Raw genomic sequence first — 9,512 nt, 5'->3', positions numbered from 1 at the left:
GCCAACCAATCGCTGTGGCGCGTTACCACCCCCACCCCCCATCACCCACGGCGCTATCAATCCCAGGCGGTCTTCGCAAGCTTCGCCCCTCCGGGTTCATTAAGCGATCGATAGTTCGGGATTTCTTTTTAATTTGTTTTTGTTCAATCGAATCGTCATGTCGGCCGTCGCCGTCGGTCGCCTGGGGCTCCTGACGAGAGCTGCTCGAGCGTTGGTGACGAAAAACTGCGCCTACAGCGTCAGGTGAGACACCTCGGGTGGCGTTCAGGCCGAAGCCTCGGTCTCGCCTGAATTTGCTGCGGGGATTCGAGCCCACTGCGGGCCCGGCGGGTCGCTAAGAAGCAAGCGGCGTCCGTGTCTGTGCGCGCGTATGGGAGAGTCTACGGGCCTCTGTGTGTGTGTGTGAGTCTGTGTGTGTGAGTCTGTGTGTGAGTGTGAGTCTGTGTGTCTGTGTGTGTGTGAGTCTGTGTGTGTGTGTGAGTCTGTGTGTGTGTGTGAGTCTGTGTGTGTGAGTGTGTGTGTGTGAGTCTGTGTGTGTGTGAGTCTGTGTGTGAGTGTGTGAGTCTGTGTGTGTGTGAGTCTGTGTGTGTGTGAGTCTGTGTGTGTGTGAGTCTGTGTGTGTTAGTCTGTGTGTGTGTGTGTGTGAGAGACTGTGTGAGTCTGTGTGTGTGTTAGGGATGTTCTCTGGCTCCCACATTATTTAACATCTATTTTGACCACGTAGTTCGTGAAGCCTTCAATAGCTGTACCGGGGGAATCTCCATATGGTACAGATATAATGGGAGGCTAATCGATGCCCGGGTGCGGTCAAGGGATGGCTCCCTATTGCTCAACCACGTTATGTATGCCGATTATTTGGTAATAGCTGCTCATTCAGTCAGAGGAGGAGTTGGAGACGCTGCTGCTGAGACTGGAGCGTGCCACTAAGAGGTGGGGCCTTACCATCAGCCCCACCAAAACTAAGCACCTGCCTGGGTATTTTGTACCATCGGACACTCCACCCCCACAACTCCCAATCCGTGATGGGGCAGTTGTGGAGAGAGTGGAGAGTTTCCCATACCTGGGCAGTGTGCTTATGACTGGCTCCAGTTTAACAGCAGAGGTCTCACTCTGAATCAGTCGAGCGGCAATATCGTTTCATCGGTTGCGTAACGCTGTGTTGAAGCTACCTGGTCTGTCGCTCCGCACTGAGCTTCAGGTTCTCTCGGCCACGGTCGTTCCCTCCCTTCTCTACGCTTGCGAAACGTGGACCCCCCTAATGGAACATCTTTGCCGGTTAGAAACATTTAGGCTATCCTGCCTACGATCCATCCTGGGTTTAACCAGACTGGATTGTGTGAGGAGCTCACAAATCCTTGAAAGATCTGGGCAGGGTCCAATCGGTGAGCTCCTCCGGCAGGCAAGGCTGCGATGGCTGGGTCATGTAGCCCGCATGCCCAGCCACCGCATGCCGAAACAGCTTTTGTTTGGCCGGATTGAGGGGGCTAAGCGGGCGCGGCACGGGCTAGAGAAGAGATGGAGTGATGTGGTACAGGAGGACGTGGAGCTGAGTGGACTTGCCGATGACTGGTACCAGCGGTGTCAAGATCGGCCTCTGTGGAGGAGGCTCGTGAAGGATGCTACTGGGCAGTTGGAGGCAGTCGCCCTCCAACAACAACGGAGGGCGGAGGAGCGACGCTCAGAACAACGAGCGGAGCGCCGGGTGGCTAAAGCACAGCAGGTTGGCACAGTAGGGGGCACAGGTGGTGCATCAGCCAGTCATCTCAGTCAGTCGACCCGTGGCACCTGGGTCTGCCCCGTGACCTCCTGCCAGCGGGCGTTCGACACTTCACGTGGCCTCAGGATGCACATAGCCTGGCACAAGCGTCGTGGTGACGTCACCGCCACTTAGTGGTGAATGGCGGTTGTTGTTGTGTGAGTCTGTGTGTGTGCGAGTCTGTGTGTGTGTGTATGAGACTGTCTGTATGCGAAATTGTCTGTGTGTCTGTGTGTGTGCGAGACGGTCTGTGTGTGTGAGTATGTGTGTGTTAGTCTGTGTGTGTGTCTGTGTGTGTGAGTCTGTGTCTCTGTGTGAGTCTGTGGCTCTGTGTGAGTCTTTCTCCGTGAGTCTGTGAGTCTCTGTGTGAGTCTGTGTCTCTGTGTGAGTCTGTGTCTCTGTGTGCCTCTGTGTGAGTCTGTGTGTCTCTGTGTGAGTCTCTGTGTCTCTGTGTGAGTCTTTCTCCGTGATTCTGTGTGTCTTTGTCTCTGTGTGAGTCTGTGTGTGTCTGTGTGAGTCTCTGTGTGTCTCTGTGTGAGTCTGTGTGTCTCTGTGTGAGTCTGTGTGTCTCTGTGTGTCTCTGTGTGAGTCTGTGTGTCTCTGTATGAGTCTGTGTGTCTCTGTGTGAGTCTCTGTGTCTCCGTGTGAGTCTGTGTGTCTCTGTGTGAGTCTGTGTGAGTCGGTGTGTCTCTGTGAGTCTAGGGGTCTCTGTGTGAGTCTAGGGGTCTCTGTGTGAGTATTTGTGTCTCTGTGTGAGTCTGTGAGTCTCTGTGTGAGTCTGTGTGGCTCTGTGTGTCTCTGTGTGAGTCTGTGTGTCTCTGTGTGAGTCTTGTGTGTCTCTGTGTGAGTCTCTGTGTCTCCGTGTGAGTCTGTGTGTCTCTGTGTGAGTCTGTGTGTCTCTGTGTGAGTCTGTGTGTCTCCGTGTGAGTCTGTGTGTCTCCGTGTGAGTCTGTGTGTCTCCGTGTGAGTCTGTGTGTCTCCGTGTGAGTCTGTGTGTCTCTGTGTGAGTCTAGGGGTCTCTGTGTGAGTCTTTGTGTCTCTGTGCGAGTCTGTGAGTCTCTGTGTGAGTCTGTGAGTCTCTGTGTGAGTCTGTGTGTCTCTGTGTGAGTCTCTGTGTCTCCGTGTGAGTCTGTGTGTCTCCGTGTGAGTCTGTGTGTCTCCGTGTGAGTCTGTGTGACTCCGTGTGAGTCTGTGTGTCTCCGTGTGAGTCTGTGTGTCTCTGAGTCTGTGTGTGACTCTGTGTGAGTCTGTGTGTCTCTGTGTGAGTCTCTGAGTCTGTGTGTGACTCTGTGTGAGTCTGTGTGTCTCTGTGTGAGTCTAGGGGTCTCTGTGTGAGTCTTTGTGTCTCTGTGTGAGTCTGTGAGTCTCTGTGTGAGTCTCTGTGTGTCTCTGTGTGGGTCTGTGTGAGTGTGAGTCTTTGTGTGTGTGAGTCTTTGTGTGTGAGAGTGTGTGAGTGTGAGACTGTGTGTGTGTGAGACTGTGTGAGTCTGTGTCTCTGTGTGAGTCTCTGTGTGTGTCTCTGTGTGAGTCTCTGTGTGAGTCACTGTGTGAGTCTCTGTGTGTCTCTGTGTGTGTCTCTCTGTGAGTCTGTGTGTCTCTGTGTGAGTCTGTGTGTCTGTGTGTCTCTGTGTGAGTCTCTGTGTGAGTATGTGAGTCTCTGTGTGAGTCTGTGTGTCTGTGTGAGTCTCTGTGTGTCTCTGTGTGAGTCTCTGTGTGTGTCTCTGTGTGAGTCTGTGGGACCGGTTGAGACACAGAGTATTCACTCCCCCTACTCTCCCTCCTCCCCCTCTCTCTCTCCTCCCCCCCCACTGCTGCTGCAAGGCGTCGCCAGCGCAGCCTCCACACGGCAGTGGATGAGGGGTCGCAGCGAGGAGCGAGCGGCCGAAGAGTCACCACCACCACCACCACCACACCGCTCACCACCACCACACCATTCACCGTCACCACCACACCGCTCACCACCACCACCACCACCACACCGCTCACCACCACCACCACCACACCGCTCACCACCACCACACCATTCACCACACCGCTCACCACCACCACCACCACACCGCTCACCACCACCACCACCACACCGCTCACCACCACCACCACCACACCGCTCACCACCACCACCACCACCACACCGCTCACCACCACCACCACCACACCGCTCACTACCACACCATTCACCACCACCACCACCACGCCGCTCACCACCACCACCACACCGCTCACCACCACCACCACCACCACGCCGCTCACCACCACCACACCATTCACCGTCACCACCACACCGCTCACCACCACCACCACACCGCTCACCACCACCACCACCACACCGCTCACCACCACCACCACCACACCGCTCACCACCACACCGCTCACCACCACCACACCGCTCACCACCACCACCACCACACCGCTCACCACCACACCGCTCACCACCACCACCGCGGCCGTGCGGGACGACGCCCCGCTGCCGTTCCTGGGTGGGCCCGGCTCCCCCAGCCGCTGGGCGGTGGCGAGGAGCTTCGGCCGTGGCCAGGAGCAGCCGGCGTGGCGAGCGGCGCTGCTGAGCGGCGGCCTGGCGGCCCTGCTGCTGTGGTGCGCCCTGCGCGGGGAGTCCAACGTCGACCACAGGCTGGGGGCCGTGGTGGACGCCGCCGTGGTGGACGCCGCCGGGGTGGACGTCGCCGGGGCGGGGAAATGAGCGGCGTGCAGCTCCACTCGCGACACAACAACAACAACAACAACAAAAACAACCGCCACGCAGACTCGCACAGAGAGAAAGACTCGCACACAGAGACACACAGAGACACGCATAGAGACACACAGAGAGACACAGAGAGACACACAGAGACACACACAGAGACACACAGAGACACACAGAGAGACACAGAGACACAGAGAGACACACAGACACACAGACTCACACAGAGACACACAGACTCACACACACACACAGACTCACACAGAGACACACACAGAGACACACAGAGACACACAGAGACACTCACACACAGAGACACACACAGACTCACACAGAGACACCCAGACACAGACTCGCACAGAGACACACACAGAGACACACACAGAGACACACAGAGACACACAGAGACTCACAGACTCACACAGAGACACACAGAGACACATAGAGACTCACACACACACAGAGACACACAGAGACACACAGAGACTCACACACACACACAGACTCACAGAGACACACATACTCACACACACAGATTCACACAAACAGACTCACACAGAGACACACACAGAGACACACAGAGACACACAGAGACACTCACACACAGAGACACACACAGACTCACACAGAGACACCCAGACACAGACTCGCACAGAGACACACACAGAGACACACACAGAGACACACAGAGACACACAGAGACTCACAGACTCACACAGAGACACACAGAGACACATAGAGACTCACACACACACAGAGACACACAGAGACACACAGAGACTCACACACACACACAGACTCACAGAGACACACATACTCACACACACAGATTCACACAAACAGACTCACACAGAGACACAGACTCACACAGAGACACACAGACTTACACAGACTCACACAGAGACACACACACAGACTCACACAGAGACACACACTCACACAGAGACACACAGACTCACACAGAGACAGACTCACACAGAGACACACAGAGACACAGACTCACACAGAGACACACATACTCACACACACAGATTCACACACACACAGATTCACACACACACAGATTCACACACACAGACTCACACACACACAGACTCACACAGAGACACACAGACTCACACACACACAGATTCACACACACACAGATTCACACACACAGACTCACACAGAGACAGACTCACACAGACTCACACAGACACACACAGACTCACACAGAGACACACAGACTCACACAGACACACACAGACTCACACAGACTCACACAGAGACAGACTCACACAGAGACACACAGACTCACACAGACACACACAGACACACATAGACTCACACAGAGACAGACTCACACAGAGACACACAGACTCACACAGACACACACAGACACACATAGACTCACACAGAGACAGACTCACACAGAGACACACAGACTCACACAGACACACACAGAGACAGACTCACACAGAGACACACAGACTCACACAGACACACACAGACACACATAGACTCACACAGAGACAGACTCACACAGAGACACACAGACTCACACAGACACACACAGAGACAGACTCACACAGAGACACACAGAGACACACAGAGACACAGACTCACACAGAGACACACATACTCACACACACACAGATTCACACACACAGACTCACACAGAGACACAGACTCACACAGACTCACACACAGAGACACACCGAGACACACAGACTCACACACACAGAATTCACACACACACAGACTCACACACACAGATTCACACACACACAGATTCACACACACACAGATTCACACACACAGACTCACACAGAGACAGACTCACACAGAGACACACAGAGACTCACACAGAGACACACAGAGACTCACACAGAGACACACAGAGACTCACACAGAGACAGACTCACGTGTAGCGGAGAGGGGGGGGGCGGTATGGTGGAGTGGACACGCGGAAGCGGAGGCGGTGGTGGAGTTTGGTGGAGGCGGTGGTGGTGGTGGTGGAGTTGGTGGTGGTGGAGTTGGTGGTGGTGGAGTTGGTGGTGGTGGAGGCGGTGGTGGTGGTGGAGTTGGCGGTGGTGGAGTTGGTGGTGGTGGAGGCGGTGGTGGTGGAGGCGGTGGTGGTGGAGGCAGTGGTGGTGGAGGCAGTGGTGGTGGTGGAGTTGGTGGTGGAGGCGGTGGTGGTGGAGTTGGTGGTGGAGTTTGGTGGAGGTGGTGGTGGAGTTTGTGTGTGTGCATATTAGTGTGTGTGCAGTGTTTGTGGTTGTGTATGTGAGTGTGTGAGTAAGTTAGTGTTTGTGTGTGGGTGTATGTGTGTAGTGTGTGTACGTGAGTGTGTGTGTAGTGTATGTGTGTGAGTGTGTGTGTAGTGTATGTGTGTGGGGAGCGGTAGTGTAGCGGTTAGCGCTACGCTGCGCTATGAACCTGGCGACCCGGGTTCGATTCCCGCTCACGGCCAACACCAGTGACGATTATCTGAACTGGTCCCGGGCCTCCCCTAGGTCGACTCAGCCTCAAATGAGTACCTGGTGCGGTGTGTAGTAAACATCGCCACTGGGGAGACAAAGGCGGTCGGGCGTGGTGCTGGCCACCCACCCCCTCGTGTACCGTTCCGGCCTTCATAGGTGCTCGCTAACAGCACTTGCCCCTACAGGCTGTTAAGGCTATACGGGGGATTTTTATCTTTGTGTGTGTATTAGTGTGTAAGTGTTTGTTAGTGTGTGTAGTGTGTGTAATGTGTGTGTATGTGTGTAGTGTTGTGTGTGTAGTGTTATGTGTGTGTACGTGAGTGTGTGTGTAGTGTATGTGTGTGTACGTGAGTGTGTGTGTAGTGTATGTGTGTGAGTGTTTGGGTGTGCGGTGGTGTAGTGGTTAACGTTGCGCTATGAACCTGTCGACCTGGGTTCGATTCCCGCTCACTGCCAACGCCGGTGACGATTATCTGAACCGGTCCTGGGCCTCCCCTAGGTCGACTCGGCCTCCAATGAGTACCTGGTGCGGTGTGTAAACATCGCCACTGGGGAGACAAAGGCGGCCGGGCGTGGTGCTGGCCACTCACCCCCTCGTGTACCGTTCCGGCCTTCATAGGTGCTCGCTAACAGCACTTGCCCCTACAGTCCTGCTAGAGGCTAACTGGGGTAGCTTTGTGTGTGGTGTGTGTAGTACATAGACACTGCTGCTACTACTCGCTAACAGCACTTGCCCCTACAGCCCTGCTAGAGGCTACCTGGGGGTAGCTTTGCCTGTGTGTGGTGTGTGTGGTACATAGACACTGCTGCTGCTACTCGCTACTAACAGCACTTGCCCCTACAGCCCTGCTAGAGGCTACCTGGGGTAGCTTTGCCTGTGTGTGGTGTGTGTAGTACATAGACACTGCCCCTACAAATCTGCAAGAGGCTACCTGGGGTAGCTTTGCCTGTGTGTGGTGTGTGTAGTACATAGACACTGCTGCTGCTACTCGCTAGCTAACAGCACCTGCCCCTACAGCCCTGCTAGAGGCTACCTGGGGGAGCTGTGTGTGGTGTGTGTAGTACATAGACACTGCTGATACTACTCACAGCACCTGCCCCTACAAATCTGCAAGAGGCTACCTGGGGGATCTTTGTGTGTGGTGTGTGTAGTACATAGACACTGCTGATACTACTCACAGCACCAGCCCCTACAAATCTGCAAGAGGCTACCTGGGGGATCTTTGTCTGTGTGTGGAGGTGCTGCTACATTAAACTCCCTGTGCACTGCGCGTGGCTGAGTCGGTGTCTCTGTGTGGACTCGGGGTGCACGTGGCCTGGCACAAGCGTCGTGGTGACGTCACCGCCACTTAGTGGCGAACGGCGGTGGTTGTTGTTGTTGTGGAACCGATGAACCGGTACCAGCGGTGTCAAGATCGGCCTCTGTTGAGGATGATGAGGAGGAGGATGATGAGGAGGAGGCTGGTGAAGGACGCTGCTGCTGCTGGGCAGTGCCAGGCTAGGTGCACCTTGAGGGCCGCTGGGGCAGTTTGGAGGCAGTCGCCCTTCCGGCAACAGCAACAACAACAGCAGCAGCAGCAGCAACGGGAGCAGCAACGGGAGCGACGCTTCCCAACAGCGGGGCCGGGCAGCGGCTGGCCACCCGCCCTCTCCGTCGGCGGGTCACTTAGTCCCGCCGACTCGCCCTTTGAACCCGTGCCCGCGGGCACGGGCGGCCGTGGGCGGACGCCACCCTCCGCCGAGGCGGCGGTCGGCGCCTCCCCCGGCGCCTCCCCCGGCGCCTCCTCCGGCGGTTTCCGGGACCCCCCGGGGGGGTCGTTCCGCATCCCTCGACAGCCGGCGGCCAATGGGGCAGCCGCTCGCAAAGCAGCGGGGGTAACGCCACCTTACTCTGTGTGGTTCTATTCGGTAAAGTCACGTGGTGGGTAAAAAAAATCTAGAATTGATAGCCTCTAACGGGGAGGGTTTTCACCTTTCAACAGGCAACGGGATGAGAAGTGGTCATCGAGACGCTGGCCTTCATTCGTGACTGCAAGGATCCATACTCTTTGTGGTTCTATTCGGTAAAGTCACGTGGTGGGTAAAAATAAATAAAATCTAGAATTGATAGCCTCTACGGGGAGGGTTTTCGCCTCTCCGTTAGAGCTTTCAGCGGGCAACGGGGACGAGAAGTCACAGCTCATCGAGACGCTGGCCTTCCTCATTCGTGACTGCAAGGATCCATACTCTTTGTGGTTCTATTCGGTGAGGTCACGTGGTGGGTAAAACAAAAATAAAGTAACAAAAATCGCGACTTTTCGGCCGCAACGCAAGCGGCCCTTCATCAGGTGAAGGGACCGGACTGTCCAGAGGACGGCGCTGGAGTGAAGACGGCCAAGCCCAGGTCGCTGTGTGGGAGGACACCAAAAAAAAAGCCATGTGGTCGTGGCATCTTTTGAGTAAGCCCAGCGTCTCGATGAGCTGTGACTTCTCGTCCTGTTGCCCGCTGAAAGCTCTAACGGAGAGGCGAAAGCCCTCGCCGTAGAGGCTATCAATTCTAGATTTTACTTTTTTTTACCTACTACGTGGTGACTTTACCGAATAGAACCACACAGAG

At 55.4% G+C, this 9,512-nt stretch overlaps 1 protein-coding gene across 1 annotated transcript; it reads left to right on the top strand.

Annotated features, from left to right (window-relative positions):
* On the top strand, positions 1 to 8,187 carry LOC142906920 (uncharacterized). Its single transcript, XM_076055647.1, has 3 exons — positions 1 to 243; positions 3,578 to 6,586; positions 6,660 to 8,187. Exons 1-2 carry the CDS (start codon positions 158 to 160, stop codon positions 4,452 to 4,454), a joined length of 963 nt encoding a protein of 320 aa, XP_075911762.1. The 5' UTR covers positions 1 to 157; the 3' UTR covers positions 4,455 to 6,586; positions 6,660 to 8,187.
* The last annotated feature ends 1,325 nt before the right edge of the window (positions 8,188 to 9,512 follow it).

The sequence above is a fragment of the Petromyzon marinus genome, chromosome 72 (genome assembly GCF_048934315.1).
Source record: "Petromyzon marinus isolate PM22_M1 ecotype Great Lakes invasive population chromosome 72, UKy_Petmar_22M1.pri1.0, whole genome shotgun sequence".
Lineage (NCBI taxonomy): Eukaryota > Metazoa > Chordata > Hyperoartia > Petromyzontiformes > Petromyzontidae > Petromyzon > Petromyzon marinus.
Note: the sequence above shows the minus strand (reverse complement) of the source record. Positions and strands in the feature narration are given on the sequence as shown.

Excerpts from the sequence above, each read along its gene's own strand:
- LOC142906920 (XM_076055647.1), top strand. The coding sequence starts at position 158 with ATGTCGGCCGTCGCCGTCGGTCGCCTGGGGCTCCTGACGAGAGCTGCT. Across the intron at positions 244-3,577 it reads AACTGCGCCTACAGCGTCAG|GCGTCGCCAGCGCAGCCTCC; the intron begins GTGAGACACCTC and ends TGCTGCTGCAAG.